The sequence below is a fragment of the Heptranchias perlo genome, chromosome 3 (assembly GCF_035084215.1).
Source record: "Heptranchias perlo isolate sHepPer1 chromosome 3, sHepPer1.hap1, whole genome shotgun sequence".
NCBI classification, from domain to species: domain Eukaryota; kingdom Metazoa; phylum Chordata; class Chondrichthyes; order Hexanchiformes; family Hexanchidae; genus Heptranchias; species Heptranchias perlo.
In genome coordinates this window covers 117,482,614-117,502,292 of record NC_090327.1, presented here as the reverse complement: position 1 = coordinate 117,502,292, position 19,679 = coordinate 117,482,614, and the positions used below count along the sequence as shown (strand labels likewise).

The following is a 19,679-nucleotide window of genomic DNA, read 5'->3' as shown; positions in this document are numbered from 1 at the left end:
GTTCATTGCGTCTGTGCTGGCTCTTTGCTAGAGCAATCCAAAACTAATTCCACTGCCCCGCTCTCTACCCATAACCTTGTACATTCCACTGCTTTAAAATGCTTGAGAGAATAAGAAGAAATGTTAACAATTTGTTACAGAACAATAAAAAAAAAACTAGAAATAATTCTGCTGCAGTTCACAGAATCTAAAAATGCCTCTCACTTCCAAGCACTATTACTGAAACAACTGGCAGAGCTGCTAAGGAATCTTGAGATGAAAGTTCACTACTTCTTTACAATTTCCTCGCTGATTATTGACCTTTTAAGTGAGCTTGGCTAAAATTGGCTAACTAACTGAATATAAAGTATATACAGCAAATTACAAGATAATTATGTATAAGGATGGCCCATCTTAATTCATCAATTCAGAGAGCTGCTAATATCTCCCCACTGCAGCATCTAGTTGTTTCTTAAATAATGTCTGGGTTTTTGCCCTATCCAGGACCCTATCTGGACATTGATTATTCTTTGGGTGAAGACAAATTTCCAGACAGCAGTCCTATAATTATCTTTTACTGGTTTGAGCCTGCATCCATTAATTCTATTCCCGCAGTTTAATTTAAAGTAATAGTCCAGTTAACTTTTTCCACAGCCCTAACAATTTTATCTCTATAAGATCACCTATCAGATCCTTCTTTCTAGACCAGGAAACCCAAGTTTCCCTGCCCGTCAGCCAATTTCTTATTTATTTTGAGGGTTTACTTTGAATCCCCACAGCTTTGAATTTAATTAATAGCCTTTCGCGTGGGACTTTATCAAAAGGATTTTGAAGTTGAGGTACACCAGATCTCAGTGCTTAACACTATCTACTTGGTTTGTCATTTCCTGAAAGAAGTTGAGGAGGTTGGCCAAGCAGGATCTTTCCCTCCTGACTCCATGCTGACTGCTGTTAATGGATTCTTGTTGTACAGATGATCCTCAAGTTTACTTCTGATAATAGATTCCATTATTTTACATTTTCTATCCGCTCTGTCTTTTCTAAACACTCCATAGCCCTGAATATTATATTCATTTCCAACCTCTGGATTTAGCTGTGCTTCTGATATTTCCACTATTTCATAGTTCCCTAATGCCACAACAGCCTCTGGTTCTGGCATCTTTTTTCCAGAGAGGGAGGTGGGGGGGGGGGGGGGGAGAGAGAGAGAGGGAAAAGAGAGAGAGAGAGAGAGAGAGAGAGAGAGAGGGATGAAGAGAGAGAGAGATGAAGAGAGAGAGAGAGAGAGAGAGAAAGAAAACGAGTGCGCACGTGCCAGGAGAGAGAGTGCGCCGGAGAGAGAGAGTGAGCGCCGGAGAAAGAGAGAGAGCGAGCCAGAGAGAGACACACACACGAAGAGAAAGCTCATTCCAACAGTTATAGTTCATTTCTTCGCTCTCTTCCTCTGGCAAAAATATTTTAAAAATAAATCTTTGAGCAATGCTTTTCCAGCCACTAATAAATACTTTGGTAAAATATATAGATTTTATGTTCTGGATCACAAACAAATGGGTCCCCATGGAGAGAATGGTATATTCTGTACATCTTCATAGTCTGGACCTATAATTCATGCACCATTCATTTCCAGATGTTTCCTCTACTGTGCTCAGTGTGTGAAAGGACTTTTCTGAAGTCTTTTAACAGAAGTTAAATTCACACAATTTCCAATATTATATTGGAACACCAGTAAATTTTTAGAGAAAATAAGAATTAAGAGTTCTCTCAGGAACACAGTTGTCTAATGCAATTTATCTCCAGTTGAAAAGCTGATTAGGAGTGGAGAAGTAAATCATCAGTCTTTATGATTCAGTAAAGTAGAAAAATAAACAAAGCACCATCCACTGCTGTATTGAAGTTAGTATTTGGAAACAAAAACCTTATTACTCAGAATTTTATTATTCTGAACCTAACCGAATATAAAGTCTTAATGAAAGAAAATAATTTAAAAGCATCTAGTCGTGCTGTTTTGTACAATGATAAATTCGGCCCATCAGTTGAAGACTACTTACAGCGTCCACAATCTTGGGAAAGCATTAATCTCCTCTTGAGTGTACTCATTCAACCTTCTGGGTACGTGGCGTGGCTGTGGAAGCTCTTCTACCAGGTTCTTAAGAATTTCATCTGGAATCGCCTAGTGAAATAAAAAAAATCAATCAAACAAAAGATACAGCATTTAAGATTTACCAAAGGTTTTGAGCAAATGTTTGCTTTTTGGTATGTTGATTCTAAGTTAGAAAGAATATACAGCACTGCACAGATATGAAATTAAAACATAATTTCTTAAGGCATCTCAAGTAATTTTCTATTTTCTTTTAATTGAAAGGGCTGATAGAGAGGGCTTCAAGCACCTAATTTATTGTAGCAAACAGGAGTCAGCTCCATTCTTCACGTGGAATGACACAATTAAATATTACCAAAACTCGCACGAACGCGCCCAGTATAAGCGGTGTGGACTGTATCAGAACTGCAGTACAGGCAGAGGCAGTTGGGCTTGTGGTGGACATTTTTTTTTGGTTGTGACTTAATCCTTCCTTCTGTGAGTCTGCTTCATGAAATAAAATGTGCAATTTTAGTAGGAGGAATGCAGATCTGCCAATGTATGTCACTTTAAAAAGCAGTTCTGCACGATAGACCCTATATTAAATTTACTGACCCACAATACTGCTTATTCTCTTTTTTCCCCTCTTTCTCTTGAACAGTTACCTCACATTTAACAGGTGTGAATAATAATTGCACATTGCAGAAGACAAGCAAACATTGGATCCAGTACAGCAACATCGAACATGAGGGAATAAGAAAAGTGACTTTTTAAATATCACATAAGTTATCAGCACAACTAGTTAGTTATCAGTTGTAACCCCTGGGGATTTCATCTACTTGTGCTAGTTAAATTGAAGGATTAAGAACTGGTTCCAATCCCACCAGAATTGTAAAATGCTAATAACTCTCAAATTTCTTGGGCCATCTATTTCCATAATTATTTGCAGATTCAGGTGTAATTTGGGTGGGTGGTGGGAGCTGGAATTTACACACAAGTGAAATTTAAAAGGCAAAGGAACAATTAAAAGGGAATGTGAGAATAGGAGACAAAAATTCTGAAAGCCTTTATAAAGGCTTAAAATACATCTCAACCCATTAGCAGCCTTTGCCAAGGCTGAAGAGATAGGAAAGAAGCTACAGACAAAAGTGAAGGGAAACAGAACCCCACAGGTGCAGGGATGAGTCTGTAGGCAAGTGACTGAGCAGCCCAATGCCCAACCCTGGCTGAAGCAAAGATGGTGCTACATGAGGTAGGGCAAGCTTGAGACCACAGCTGACCAGTAGTGTCACTGGCTGTGCCATCTATATGCGCATGTTAGCAGTTGATGCGCCTACATCAGATGGCACATTGCTGCAGCTGGCTTTCTGCTGCCCTGGGACTGTGACGGTCAGTTAAGTGAGGCAATGCCTGCAAATGTGGTTGGTTGCCTCTCAGTAGATATGCCAATCAGGGCTTTGTAAGCTGATCACCCTAATGTCCCTTATTTCATGCAATGCCACGTAGAGCATGTTGCTTGAGAGTTACTGGGTTCCCCTTATTTCTGAGCACCACTGAAGGAGAGTAAGAGGGTCCTATCCACCTATTTGTCCTTTACTCACCAGCATCATAAAATAAGATGAAACTTAAAACAGATTAATAATATTTATCTACACAAGCAAACATTTTTTTTGTATACTTGCAGGTTTTACGAATGGCTCACGGGGTAGGAACTGCACCCGAGGCCAGACTTATTGATCATTACCTTATTCTGAATTAGTTGGACGGTTAAGAGTAGTAAAATTTCATCACAGTCATCAACCTTCAATGTAAAAGGGAATGTGAGAATGTGACTTGGATATGAATGTAAAAGGTATGATCAGTAAGTTCGCTGATGATACAAAAATTGGTAGGGTGGTAAATAGCGAGGAGGATAGCCTCAGTCTGCAGGACGATATAGATGGGTTGATCAGATGGGCGGAACAGTGGCAAATGGAATTTAACCCGGAAAAGTGCGAGGTGATGCACTTTGGAGGGACTAACAAGGCAAGGGAATACACAATGAATGGGAGGACCCTAGGCAAGACAGAGGGTCAGAGGGATCTTGGTGTGCAAGTTCACAGATCCCTGAAGGCGGCGGAACAGGTAGATAAGGTGGTAAAGGCGGCATATGGGATACTTGCCTTTATTAGCCGAGGCATAGAATATAAGAGCAAGGAGGTTATGATGGAGCTGTATAAAACACTGGTTAGGCCACAGCTGGAGTACTGTGTGCAGTTCTGGTCGCCACACTACAGGAAGGATGTGATCGCTTTGGAGAGGGTGCAGAGGAGATTCACCAGGATGTTACCAGGGCTGGAGCGCTTCAGCTATGAAGAGAGACTGGGAAGATTGGGTTTGTTTTCCTTGGAGCAGAGGAGGCTGAGGGGGGACATGATTGAGGTGTACAAAATTATGAGGGGCACAGATAGGATGGATACTAAGGAGCTTTTTCCCTTCGTTGAGGGTTCTATAACAAGGGGACATAGATTCCAGGTAAAAGGCGGGAGGTTTAGAGGGGATTTGAGAAAGAACTTTTTCACCCAGAGGGTGGTTGGAGTCTGGAACTCACTGCCTGAAAGGGTTGTGGAGGCAGGAACCCTCACAACATTCAAGAAGCATTTGGATGAGCACTTGAAATGCCATAGCATACAAGGCTACGGACCAAATGCTGGAATATGGGATTAGAGTAGACAGGGCTGATGGCCGGCGCGGACACGATGGGCCGAAGGGCCTCTATCCGTGCTGTATAACTCTATGACTCTATGACTCTAAAAAAGAAATACTAATATATTAAATGGTGCGAAAATTCAACGACTGAAGAGATTGTAAGAAAATAAAGGGATTTTTCCCTTAAAAAGTTAAATAAAGGCAGTAGGATTTACAAAGACTTTTGGAAGGAAAAGTCAACCATGTCCATAAGGAGATGAATTAAACATATGGAGTATTGGCAAGAACCGTATTCTTCTTGACATTTTACTTAAAAATGGGATTTTCTGTTTTGCACAGGGTAAACCAGAAGGTCAGGCTCTGTAATTCTTCCATATCTTTACAGAACAATATTTATAGAGATGAATCTAAATATTAAATCTCTCCAATAAACAATTTTGTAAAGATTGCATCAGACGTGGAACTCCAGCACCCTAGGATGCAGCTGGCTGTTTTGTTAAACACTAATCTTTGAAGAGAGAGTTTTACCAATGAAAGATGGTGACAGTTTGATCCTGCAGGTAATTTTAACTCGAGGAGAAAAATACTGAGTTTTGCCGTCTAAATGGACAAACAAAAAAAAAAATACAGCCTTCTGGCTGTAAATCAGATCTAGGAAGAAGAATTTCAGAACAGCTGCTATCTATCATTTGCCACACTCCCACTGCTAAACAGGTAAGCCCCTACTTATTTTGAGGTCCAGCAATTTTAATTTTCAAATTCTGTACTCTTCCCTGCCTTCTCCCTCCCCACCCCCCCAACCGTGCCCCATTGCCCTTCGTTATGCTCAGAATAAGACATTGTTAAGCATCACATTCATGTGCTAAATCACCTGTGAGCAACATCACAGGGATCAGTTAATACTTTAAAAATTAACACTGAACTTTTATCAAAGAGATTGCTGTTGTTTGAAGTACAAACTAAGCAAAGCCAAGATCCCGAAATGCAAACTACCTAGTTTTTGCAATTTCATGCAAGTAGTTCTTCAGATTAATACATTACCTTACTGAAACTATTCTCTTTTCATCACACACACCTACCAGATAGGGGCAGGTGTGCTATCGCACGACAGAAAATAAACTAATTAAATTATTAGAATCATAGAAAATTTACGGCACAGAAGGAGGCCATTCAGCCCACCTTGTCTGCGCCGGCTGAGAAGCGAGCCACCCAGTCTAATCCCACTTTCCTGCATTTGGTCCGTAGCCCTGCAGGTCACGGCTCTTCAGGTGCACATCCAGGTATTTTTTTTTTAAATGAGTTGAGGGTTTTTGCCTCTACCACCCTTTCAGGCAGTGAGTTCCAGACCCCCAACACTCTCTGGGTGAAAAAGATTTCTCATTTCCGCTCTAATCCTTCTACCAATCACTTTAAATCTATGCCCCCTGGTTAATGACCCCTCCGCTAAGGGAGATAGGTCCTTCCTATCCACTCTATCTAGGCCCCTCAATTAAATCACCCCTCAGTCTCCTCTGTTCCAAGGAAAACAACCCCAGCCTATCCAATCTGTCATCATAGCTAAAATTCTCCAGCCCTGGCAACATCCTCGTAAATCTCTTCTGTACCCTCTCTAGTGTAATTACATCCTTCCTGTAATGTGGTGACCAGAACTGTACGCAGTACTCAAGCTGTGGCCTAACTAGTGTTTTATACAGTTCCAGCATAACATCCCTGCTTTTATATTCTATTGTAAACAATTTTACAACACCAAGTTATAGTCCAACAATTTTATTTTAAAATCCACAAGCTTTCGGAGGCTTCCTCCTTCCTCAGGTGAATGTGGAAATGAAATCCTCGAACCTATCGCATTTATAAATCACAGAACAATGCCTGGTGATTACAGATAGTCTTTTCAACTGCCCGTTGCCAAGGCAACCAAAGTGTTCAGACAGACAGGTGTTACCTACAGGGCCACCGAATATACAAACGGCCAGAACTAAAAAAACAGATGATGTGGAGATGCCAATTAAAAAAAGAGCGAGAGAGGCAGAAACATAGAAACATCCGGAAGGAAAAGACAGCAATTGACCCGTTATATTAAAAACAGATAACATTTGTTCGCTGGTGGGGCAACGTGTAGCGTGACATGAACCCAAGATCCCAGTTGAGGCCGTCCTCATGGGTGCGGAACTTGGCTATCAATTTCTGCTCGACGATTTTGCGTTGTCGAGTGTCTCGAAGGCCGCCTTGGAGTACACTTACCCGAAGGTCGGTGGCTGAATGTCCTTGACTGCTGAAGTGTTCCCCGACTGGGAGGGAACCCTCCTGTCTGGTGATTGTTGCGCGGTGTCCGTTCATCCGTTGTCGCAGCATTTGCATGGTCTCGCCAATGTACCATGCTCTGGGGCATCCTTTCCTGCAACGTATGAGGTAGACAACGTTGGTCGAGTCACAGGAGTATGAACCATGCACCTGGTGGGTGGTGTCCTCTCGTGTGATGGTGGTATCTGTGTCGATGATCTGGCATGTCTTGCAGAGGGTACCGTGGCAGGGTTGTGTGGTGTCGTGGACGCTGTTCTCCTGAAAGCTGGGTAATTTGCTGCGAACGATGGTCTGTTTGAGGTTGCGTGGCTGTTTGAAGGCGAGTAGTGGAGGTGTGGGGATGGCCATAGCGAGGTGAACGTCGTCATTGATGACATGTTGAAGGCTGCGGAGAACCAGGCGTAGTTTCTCCGCTCCGGGGAAGTACTGGACGACGAAGGGTAATCTGTTGGTTGCGTCCCGTGTTGGTCTTCTGAGGAGGTCTATGCGATTTTTCGCTGTGGCCCGTCGGAACCGTCGATCGATGAGTCGAGCTTCATATCCCGTTCTTACTAGGGCGTCTTTCAGCGTCTGTAGGTGTCCATCGCGTTCCTCCTCGTCTGAGCAGACCCTGTGTATTCGCAGGGCCTGTCCAAAGGGGATGGCCTCTTTGACGTGGTTAGGGTGGAAGCTGGAAAAGTGGTGCATCGTGAGGTTGTCCGTGGGCTTGCGGTAGAGTGAGGTGCTGAGGTGCCCGTCTTTGATGGAGATTCGTGTGTCCAAGAAAGAAACTGATTCTGAGGAGTAGTCCATGGTGAGCTTGATGGTGGGATGGAACTTGTTAATGTTATCGTGTAGTCTCTTTAGTGATTCTTCGCCGTGGGTCCATAGAAAGAAAATGTCGTCGATGCATCTGGTGTATAGCGTTGGTTGGAGGTCCTGTGCAGTGAAGAAGTCCTGCTCGAACTTGTGCATGAAAATGTTGGCGTATTGGGGTGCGAATTTTGTCCCCATGGCTGTTCCGTGTGTTATATTCCATGCCTTGGCTAATAAAGGAAAGTATTCCATATGCCTTCTTAACCACCTTATCTACCTGTCCTGTTACCTTCATGGACCTGTGGACATGCACTCCAAGGTCCCTCACTTCCACTACACCTCTCAGTATCCTCCCATTTATTGTGTATTCCCTTGCCTTGTTTGCTCTCCCCAAATGCGTTACCTCACACTTCTCCGGAGTGAACTCCATTTGCCACTTTTCTGCCCATCTGACCAGTCCATTGATATCTTCCTGCAGTCTACAGCTTTCCTCCTCACTATCAACCACACGGCCTATCTGTGTGTCATCCGCAAATTTCTTAATCATGCCCCCTACGTTTAAGTCCAAATCGTTAATGTATACCACAAAAAGCAAAGCACCTAGTACCGAGCCCCGCGGCACCCAACTGGAAACAAGCCTTCCAGTCGCAAAAATACCAGTTGACCATTACCCTTTGCTTCCTGCCACTGAGCCAATTTTGGATCCAATTTGCCACATTCCCTTGGATCCCATGGGCCTTTACTTTTTTGACCAATCTGCCACGTGGGAACTTGGCAAAAGCCTTCCTAAAATCCATGTAGTCTACATCAATTGCGCTACCCTCATCGATCCTCCTTGTCACCTCCTCGAAAAATTCAATTAGTCAGACACGACCTCCCCTTAACAAATCCGTGCTGACTGTCCTTGATTAGTCCGTGCCTTTCTAAGTGACAGTTTATCCTGTCCCTCAGAATTGATTCCAATAATTTGCCCACCACCGAGGTTAGGCTGATTGGCCTGTAATTACTCGATCTATCCTTCGCTCCCTTTTTAAACAACGGTACAATGTTAGCAGTCCTCCAATCCTCCGGCACTACGCCTGTATCCAGTGAAGTTTGGAAAACGATTGTTAAAGCCGCCGCTATTTCCTCCCTGGCTTCTTTTAACAGTCCGGGATACATTTCATCGGGCCCTGGTGATTTATCCACTTTCAAAGATGCTAATCCCCTTAATACTTCCTCTCTTGCTAGGTTTATCCCATCCAATATTACACTCTCCTCCTCCTTAACTTCAATCCCTGCATCAACCCTCTCCTTTGTGAAAACAGATGCAAAGTATTCATTAAGAACCATACCCATATCTTCCGCCTCCACACATAGTTTACCCTACTCTTTCCTTAGTTAGCCTTTTGCTCTTAATGTTTGTTTGCCCAGTTTATTTTGCGCTTGACCAATTGTTTGCACAATAACAGTTGATCCATTTACTGAATAAACTGCATCAGTAGCCACTCAGTGATTAACAGATCTATTTATTAGATTTGAAAGCTGACTGTTTCTCAGTCAAAACTAATATTTTCTTACCACAGCACTAGGATGCACAAGTTGAAAGGTTATCATAGAATCATAGAATGGTTACAGCACAGGAGGCGGCCATTTGGCCCATCGAGCCTGTTCTGGCTCCCTAGCCCTGCAGATATTTTCCCTTCAAGTTATGATGAAACACAGTTTATTTTCAGCAGGCAATCACAAATAACTATTGATTTGCTTTTCCAAGAGAGGTTAAAAATGTGCTGAGATGAGTAAAAACATTATAGTAACTGTCTTCAGGAAGTCTTTGAGCTTTGCATTCTTCAAATTATGTTTGTGCTAAAAAGAACACACCATTTTTGTGGTGTTGCATTTCAAGAATTTGTGGGGGGGGGGTGGGGTTGAGTCAAACAACTCGAACAGAAGCAAAGGTTTTAGGGATCATTGCAACTCATTTTATTTCACTGAGAGCATACCACTTAATTTTTAAAACAATAACCAGTAAGCACCTTTTTTTTTGGTAGCTAATGCTAAATTTCAGATATCTGAATGGAAAATAGCTCCTACTTTTGGTAGCTAGCAGTGTGCTGAAATTGAGGAACAGGCACAAACCCAAATATGATCATATTATGGTACAGCATTGCTTTAAAAAAAATTCTTACTTTCTACAACCGTCCCTGTAATATTTCACCATCAAAAATTAAATCTATTGTTGTTTCTCTAAGTCTCTTGGTTGCCCATGCAACATTGTCCCCAAGATTCTTGGGGCTGGAGAGGGTGTAAGTCGTATTTACACCTGGGGGAAAAGCCTCAGCAGAATTCACGTCAGTTGAGACCTGGATTGAGTACCTTTGAGGCCTACTGTGATAGACAACAAAGTTAGTGGCAGATTTATTAAATGAGTACTTTGTATCTGTTTTCACAGCAGAGGAAGAGGATAAAATACCAGCGATAGAAGGGAAACTAAAAATAAAACAAGGAGAAGAACTCATTGGAGTCAATACAAGTTTTAAAAAAAGTGATAATGGAGAAAATAATGGGACTTAGGATAGCTAAATCTCCTGGACCTGATGGTTTCCATTCCAGGGATTAAAAGAAGTAGGTGAGGAAAATGCAGAAGCTTTAGTCATACTCTTTCAAAGCTCTCTTGATTCAGGAATTGTGCCATTAGATTGGGAATTTGCTAATATCGCCACATTATTTAAGAAGGGAGGGAGGGAGAGAGAAACCAGGTAAATACAGGCCTGTCAGTTTAACATCAGTTGTGGGGAAGCTGCTAGAATCTGTCATTAGCGATAGAGTAACAAATATGAGCTGATCAGAGAGCCAGCATGACTGTGTTAAGGGTAAATCATGTCTGGCAAATCTAGTTGAACTTTTTGAGTAGGCCACTAACAAGGTAGATAAGGAAGTGCCTATGGATGTTATCTATATGGACTTCCAAAAGGCATTTGATAAGGTTCCGCACAAAAGATTAGCAAAAATGAGCGCGCACGGAATTGGAGGTAGCCTTTTGACTTGGGTTGGAAAGTGGGGATAAAGAGTACGTACTCTGATTAGCATGATGTGAAAAGTGGTGTTCCCCAGGTATCTGCTCTGGGGCCTCAACTTTTCACCATATCTATTAATGACTTGGATGAAGGAATAGAAAGTTGTATACCCAAGTTTTCAGATGACACCAAGTTAGGAGGCACAGTAAGTTGTGTCGATGGGAGTGTTGTAAACTGGATAGCCAGGTGGTGAAGGATAGAACACTAGAGCCAAGTCTTCAGTTGCTTCCAGCCTTTACTCAGAGATCTACATTACCACCACCCCACCCTAGATCAGCTCTCTTATGAATGGATACAAGTGAGTTCCCAATTGATACCACCTGAATACAATTAACACTAAATGATATAAATCATGGATACAATTAACAGGGAGCTGGTTGCAAAGGAACGTAGACAAATTAAATGAGTGGGCAAAACTATAGCAAATGGGGTTCAATGTGAGTAAGCATGAAGTCATCTACTTAGGATCAAAGTTTGATAAATAGCAGTATTTTCTAAATGCTGAGAAACTAGGAACAATTGGAGCTTTCAAGACTGAGACAAATAGATTTTTGTTAGGTAAGGGTATCAAGGGATATGGAGCAAAGGCGGGTAAATGGAGTTGAGGTACAGATCAACAATGATCTAACTGAATGGTGGAGCAGGCTCGAGGGGCTGCATGGCCTACTTCCTTTCCTATGTTTCTGAAGATCGTAAACCTTAACTAGAGTAAAGTAATTGTTCTTTTAAGTGGGAATGGCTCCAGTGGGAGTCAAAGATTATTTTTCCATTTAAAAAAATGTTTTCACCCATCTGCGCCTCTGGAGGACTCTGCTCTGAGGGTGGATTTGGTTTGGGTTGGTGGCTGTTGCTGATGCACTCTTACAGGCGCTGGTGGCCCACTCTGGCTATGAAGACAATCACGTCCCGAGAATTTGGGGCAGGCTTTCCGGCTCTGGGCTATGGTGGGCAGGGGTCACGCTCCACTGCTGGAGGAGAGCCCTGGGAATTTCAGGCATTTGACTGTAATGCAGTATGAATGAGAATTCTTTTGCATTTAAAAATTGGAAGTAGAAAAATTCTACAATAACGCAGGAAGCATTTTCTTAAAGGATCATCAATTTGTAAATGCAGTTTTTAAATTGGCAAACCCTTGGGAGCAATTGCAATTACAAACAAAATAAATATTTAGCCATAAAAGTTTTGCTGCGTTAGTGGCCAGTTTATTTGTTAAGTAGAGTAATTCCACAGCTGTGTCTAGACATGAAGGATTTAATAGGGATAGAGTTTCCTTGTCACAATACTTCAACTTGTGGTTCTTGCTCTATTGAGGCATGTTATTAGGTCAATGCACTGGAGCAAGGTGTTGTACCAGTCCCTGCAGCAAACTTAATTCTGGAGTATCACACCTTCATGAACAAGTGCAGTTTTTTTATTATATATTAAACTTCAAAGCATTAACTCATTAAACTTCCTGAACTATTTATGCAGCTCCCTAACTTTATTAAATGCTTGGATAGTTTCTATCCTTTAGATAATAAAAGAATACTTTCATCACTTGTATGTTGCAGATATATAGAATGGGTGCATGTGTAGTGAGGTGCAATGAAATGATGAATTCCCTTTGATTTAGCATTTTCTTTTGATCCTTTTTTCTGCCAATTTTCCCTTTTACTCTCCTCTCCTGAAGGTTGAATCCTTGCCGAGTTACATCTCCTCGGATGCCATGATTATGTGGCCATTTTTCATGTTTGAGCCATCTACTAACTAGACTGCGAGTGTCAACAGGCTATTTGATCACTGAAAGGGTCACAGCTGAGCCTTTGCCTGATGGCCATATGCACGCAATTTAAAAAAAATTCATTCATAAGCTGGTGGTGAGCCACCGCCTTGAACCGCTGCAGTCTGTGTGGTGAAAGTACTCCCTTAGTGCTGTTATGTAGGGAGTTCCAGGATTTTGACCCAGCGATGAAGGAACAGCGATATATTTTCAAGTCAGGATGCTGTGACTTGGAGGGGAACGTGCAGGTGGTGTTGTTCCCATGTGCCTGCTGCTCTTGTCCTTCTAGGTGGTCGAGGTCATGGGTTTGGAAGGTGCTGTTGAAGAAGCCTTGGCGAGTTGCTACAGTGCATCCTGTATGTCAGACGTGGCTCAGCGATAGCACTCTCGCCTCGGAGTCAGAAGGTTGTGGGTTCAAGCCCCACTCCAGAGACTTGAGCACAAAATCTAGGCTGACACTCGAGTGCAGTCCGGAGGGAGTGCTGCACTGTCGGAGATGGCGTCTTTCCGACGAGAGGTTAAACTGAGGCCTCATCTGCCCTTTCAGGCGGATGCAAAAGATCCCACCGCACTATTTCAAAGAAGAGCAGGGGAGTTCTCCCTGGTGTCCTGGCCAATATTTATCCTTCAACCAGCATCACTAAAAAATAGATTATTTGGTCATCATCACATTGCTGTTTGTGGGAGCTTGCTCTGTGCAAATTGGCTGCTGTGTTTCTTACATTACAGCAGTGACTACACTTCAAAAGTAGTTCATTGGCTGTAAAAGGCTTTGGGACGTCCTGATGTCATGAAAGACACTATATAAATGCAGGTCTTTCTTTTCTTCTGTAAAATAGGCACCTATATCTCAGCATTTAAACACATGGATCATGTCTCCCTTCAATCTTTACTACAATGAAAACAAGTTCAACTCTGCAAGTTTCTCCTTACAATCTCAAACCCTAAATCTTAGAATCATCCTTGCTCTTCTTTGAACCCTCTCCAGGGGTATCACAATGTCCTTTAAGAAGGCATGGCAGCCACAATTATGCACAATCCCAATTGCCTTGTGTGTTATATGAAGAAAAGGTGTTTGCGAATCCAAAGAAACAAATTTCTGTCATCCTTACAGTATTTCTGCCTAGTTCTAAATATATTCAATGCATGGAATTTTAACAGACAGGAGAATATATCCCAAACAATTTCTTTCACTGTTAATGAAAATTTAAGTCCAACAACTGTTCACTGGAATAAAAATCATGTGCATTTTTTTTTAAACGTAGGTCCATTCAATTCTGAAGTTCCTTTCCAGAGAAGGACATTTATACATGTTTTCAATTACAGAATATTTTCATAAGGAGCATTACACAAAATATGTACTATATGCTGGAATATAATAAAGGAAATGAAAACCGATTGTTTCTGAATTTGTTTTTGACATTCTTATTCCTCCCCTCAAACGAACATAAGCGCTTGCAGCCACGTGTCTTTCAGTTGCTGGGTCAACAGACTAATCAACTTCAGATGCTGCTGAAATTTACTGGCAGTAAGGGTGGTCTTTGCTCAGCTCAAACTAGCTTGCAATAGAACAGAGTGAAATGTCAGCTTCTTGCTCTTTCCCTCGCCCCCTCGACAGCAGGGCAGACTACTTTTGCACTCCATTTATAAATTGTGGAGCCGCTTCCACCAGCGTGGCTGCCCACAATACGAAATCATTCCCGTTTTTACATACTGCGGCACAGGTTTGGAGACGGCCAGCAGCACCAGAACCAATCGTGCGTACATTTTTTAAAAAATGCTCCTCAAAAAATGACTAACTTAGAGCAACTTCTCACAAGCAACTGTGTACATCTTCGATTGCGGAAGTGACCCCGATATCAGAGGAAGATCTGTACAAGCCGTCCAGATACGCTTGCTGCCAGCAGCACTTTGCTCTCAAGAGGCATGTACTTTGCTTCGTTTATATCACCAGAGGCAGGGCTGCAATAAAAAAAATGGACTAATGGGGGCTAAAAATGCACAAGAACAGCTGGCTTTTTAATTAAGACACTTGTAAAACTTTGAGATCGGTCATTTAGCCCAGAACAGTCTTCTCAGCAAACTTGTCAGCTTATGTCTAATGGGAGCATATATTCACTCCCAACAAGAGAGAGATTATGTAACAGGAAACATCATCGACTGAATTTGGATGTTTAATAGAGAAAATAAAATTGATGCCGGTTACACTTACCACATCTGGGAAGAGATGCAACCTTTGCATCATGGTTCTTCTATGCAAATTCTTTGGCAGCATACCGTAGATGGCCAGTTTTACAATCTGTACAGAAAGTGCACAATTGAAAGTCCAACCACATGATTAATTATACACTTTCGTGACCAGTGATATAGTGGTCACAGATAGAACAGAGGAAAAAAAAATACCCATCAGAAAAAAAACCTAATTTACCATTGAAAATGCAAGGAGACAAGTATTATTATTACTGAAAGAAGATTCCAAATAAAGTAAAAGTGAAGCCTTCTATAGAAATCTGCAATTTCATTAAGAAAAAACATGCACTTGAGTGGTCAAAATAAAAATTTACAACAGACTTGTACCGAGTTCTTGATTCGAGTAGTTAAGCTCTAAACTCTTCTCCCTAAACCTCCATTGTAAAGCTGAGTGAAGTTTTCTTTAAATGAGGCACTGTTACGTTTCAAGATTCTTTGGCCATTTTTCCAGGGAAAGAAAGGATCTAGATACGAGTTATTTTAAAATCCCTTTTTAAGTTATAGTTTGAAAAGGAGTCAAATACACAGGACAGCAGGGCTGAGAGATATATATGAAGTTTCAGACAGGGTATCTGAACCCAACATTATGGAGACAATGAAGGATAATTTGACATTCTGGTGATCATTCACACTTACTGCTGTTGCAACAACCTGATTTATTTGAATTTAACATGGCTCATTATCAAGTTAGGCGATTAGCATTTTACAAATCTGGTAGGATTAGCAACAGCCCTTAACCGTTCAACTTGACTAGTGCAAGTAGATGAAAATCCCCAAAGAGGCTATAACTGATAAGTTATCAGCACAACTATATTGTTTTAAATGCCTGGTTACCTTCAGCCTAGGGTTAAATTATACTATTGTTAAATGGATCAAGAAATATTACAACATAAGAATCGGTCATTAAATGACTTAAGTAATCTCCTGTCGATAGACATAACTGCAAGGACATTTGTCCCAGACTCAATGTTGGGGATGGATGGCAGTAATAGCAAGTTTATGAATTTTCCGATTCTAGTGACAGTAGTCTATTAATTCCACAATGCAGAGCAGTACAGAAAACATTTATCTATGAAGTCTGGTGCTCTGTATTATGGGAATAAACATGATCTGTGCATGTGCTACTTTGAGATTGCCATGGGATGTGGTGTAATTGTACACTTCCTGTCCAACCTGTGAAGACTAAGTGCATGGTGAGGGACCTTCGAAGAACCAGGGTAGGAAGCAGTATTTGACAGAATGAGGACACCAGAAGAGGGTAGAGGCACTGATGTAAGTAAGTAAAATGAAATATATGTCAGGGGTACCAACAGCTAGCAGAGCACAGCACCTGTAATTTTAATTAAGGTGAGGAGGGAGGGAGAAAAGGAGGGATGAAAGGTTAAAAAGTCATCCTTTAAACTTATTCTTTCCACACTGATAACCAGGCTTTTGTTTCAACCCTCTCCCAGTTGGCATTGCTCTGGTTAGCTATAAATGCTGGCAGGCTAATTGGAACAAAATGGCTGCAGGCATTGCGAGCTGCTTAGGGCTACCTGTATGTGATGTTGGTGTGGGCTGGGTGCAGTTAAACTCCCCCACCAGCATGCAGCCCCCAACCACTGTGGGGGGTGAATTTCCACAGGGGTTTTCCCCACTCGTCTGCTGTAACTTTAGTTTACATACTTTTCCTGGGGTTTCAGCAGACCTTCCGCTGAAGTTACAGTAGAAGAGAAGGGAGAACCCCCATGGAAACTCACCCCTTGAGAGTCAGAAAGAAATTGCCTGATTTCAGTTGCAGAATAACTGGAAGAGTCAAATTTACACAAGTACTCGAAGGACTTTCTGCCCTCACAAATGTGTGCCACAGATTTCTATTTGTTTCAATCCCTAAGACCTCTCTCAGAAACAGGGTGTGTTTTGTGGTAAATTTAAATACCTACAACTGAGACAGACAGTAGGTGAGGGAAAAGAGGAGGGGAGGAAATTATTAGAAAAACAAAAACAACTCTCTTCCCCCCAACGCTTCCCACTTGGGGTGGTGACGCTCTGGTCATAGCCATTACTTCAGCTCACAAGTGGCAGGTAACATCCACGGCACTTAAGTGCCAGGTAATGACCATCTGCAACAAAAGAAAGCCCAGCCACCCCCTCTTGACTTTCAATGGTACCATCACCGAGTCCCCCACCATCAACATCATGGGGGCCACTATTAACCAGAAGCTGAACCAGGTCAGCCATATCAACACCATTGCTATAAGAGTAGGGCAGCGGCTTAGGTACTCTGTGACGAGTGGCTCACCTCCTGACCCCTCAAAGCCTCTCCACTATCTACAAGTCTCAAGTCAGGAGTGTGATGGAATTATCATCACTTGCCTGGATGGGTGCACCCGCAACAACACACAAGAAGCTCGACACCATTCAGGGCCGAGCAGTTTGGTTGATTGGTGCCCCTGCCACTGGACTCATCTGCCCCCTCCACCGCTGGCACACTTGGCTGCAGTACGTATGATCTACAACCGCAGGCACTCACGAAGGTTACTTTGACAGCATCCCCCTCCCTTGCGACCTCTAACACCATTAAGAACAACAGCAGCAATCTTGTGGGAACACCATCACCACCGATCTTGTGATCATGCATCATCCTAACTTGGACATGCATTGCTATTGGATCAGAATCCTGGAATTCTCTAACTAATTGTGGGAGATCCTTCGCCACAAGGACTGCACGATTCAAGGAGGAGACCCACCCACCGCCTTCTCAAGGTAACTAGAGATGGGAAATAAATGTGGCCGTGCCAGTGTCACTTACATACCATGAATAATTTTTAAAAAAAAATTAAGCATGAGAACAAAGATAGAAGAGCAATACTCAAAACTTAAAGTTACTGATCAAGAATTAAGAATTTTCAAGAACAAATTTACAACACAGTTTTCAGGTGAATATGATGCTTTCCGAAACTTTACTGCACTATTTTCTGCATTTGGATAGAACAAAATTAGGGTATGAACACAATGGGTCAGAAATTGTTCGTAAAATAACGGTGAGCCTAACAGCGCTCACCATTATTAATGGGCAAATCGAAGAGCAAGTTCCGGCAACTGCACATGCGCAGTCAAATGCGGAAATCCGGAAATTGCTCTTCCCGATTCCTTGCTGATTTGACAAACTTCGTGTTAAACAGATATTGTAGGCAGGAATCAATGGACCAGTGTGAACTTGCTTTCCTGCCCAACTAGAAACTAACTAATCTCGCTTGAAAAAAAGGTACGCTGAGGTTTTTTTTTTAAGGTCCATAACAAATTTTAATGGCGTGATAAGTATTAATGACTGCCAAACCACCTTTCTGGCACTGAAAATTAACTGTGAAAAACGTGGGGCCCGATATTAGGAGGGAGGCGGGTTGGCAGCGGAGTGGGGGAGGGGGGGGGGTGGTTGACTGGGCGCATGGGTGACGCGATCGCAGCCTAATTGAAGGTACTTACGTGTGCTTCCGGGTTTCCAGTTCCAGGCCTGCGCAGTGGGCACACTGTGCACTCACGTCACAGGCTGTCAGCAGGAGGAGCCCTATTTAAAGGGGCAGTCCTCCAATGCTCCTCCTGCAGAAAAGAATCAAATTTGGAGCATGGAGCCGGCCGGAGGCAAGGTTGCTCCAAGGTTCTCTGACTCCTCACTCCAGGTGCTGCTTGATGGGGTGAGGAGTAGGAGGGAAATTCTGTTCCCATCTGATGGGAGGAGGTGGCCCCCCTCTGCCACCAAGGAGGCCTGGCTGGAGGTGGCCGAGGAGGTCAGCAGCAGCAGCAATGTGTGCCAAACCTGGGTCCAGTGCAGGAAACGCTTTAATGACCTAACCAGGTCAGCCAAAGTGAGTATACTTACGCATTCTCCCACACTCTGTCTTCCAGATCACCTCCACCACAACACAACTCCTTCTGCACTGCCACCACAACACTCTCGCATCACTCCTCACATCCACTCAACTATCATCCTCACCTTGCCTGCACTTACTCACCGCCCCAGTTCCCATTCGAACACTACCACGCAACCCAATCCTTACAATCTCATGGCTATGTCTCACACGCACCCTCCCATGCATCTGCCTCACGCTCACCCCCACCCACACCAATGCATGCAGCAGGTCACCATGCAACCATCACTCAATCACGCCTCTCTGTGTTTTGCCTTGATAGAAGAGATGCCAGAATGCCCGGGAGAGGGCAAGGACCGGAGGGGGCCTGCCACACCAGGTGGTCTTAACAGACGCGGAGCAGCAGGCATTGGAAGTAAGCCGGACGCTGGAGTGCCTGTCCGTGGCGGACGCCGAGACTGGGAGTGCACAAGAGGCTGGTGACAGAAATCTAACACTCAGCACTCATGATAGCGAATGATCTTAGCATCACTTGACTTCTGCAGCACCTCGACATCTGTCCACATGCTTAATATTGCTTTCTGTTCTCTTGCAGAGCCATCTGCGACCGCCGTGACTTCGAAGGTCGATTCCTCAGAGGACCTACCGGCTTCGGAGGGGGCATCGTCACATCTAAGCCAGCCATCCACCAGCGCAGATACACACACCTCGGTGGGTCCCCATCCTCACTTAGTTGGGCTTGCACATGGTGAGGCACCACGCACGTGAGCACGAGCAGACCCTGATGGCAGGGGCAGCCGTGGAGAGTCCGCGTCAGTGGGAGCACTCTTCTCCAGGTTCTGCTCAACTGGACCCAGATGCTGAACCCTGGGGGCCAGCCATGAAAAGGAGAGTCATCGAGGGCCAGCAGCACATTGCCGAAGTACTGT

At 43.2% G+C, this 19,679-nt stretch overlaps 1 protein-coding gene across 2 annotated transcripts in view; it reads right to left on the bottom strand.

Moving 5' to 3' along the window:
* Positions 1 to 19,679, bottom strand: part of mrpl13 (mitochondrial ribosomal protein L13) — a 113,575-nt gene that overhangs the window by 45,283 nt on the left and 48,613 nt on the right. The window contains exons 5-6 of one of the 2 annotated variants that reach the window (XM_067981651.1): positions 14,865 to 14,951; positions 2,025 to 2,146 (exon numbers count right to left, since the gene is read on the bottom strand). In XM_067981651.1, coding sequence (XP_067837752.1) covers positions 2,025 to 2,146; positions 14,865 to 14,951 — 209 coding nt within the window. The remainder of the gene's footprint in view (positions 1 to 2,024; positions 2,147 to 14,864; positions 14,952 to 19,679) is intronic. The other variant, XM_067981653.1, reaches the window with a different exon arrangement.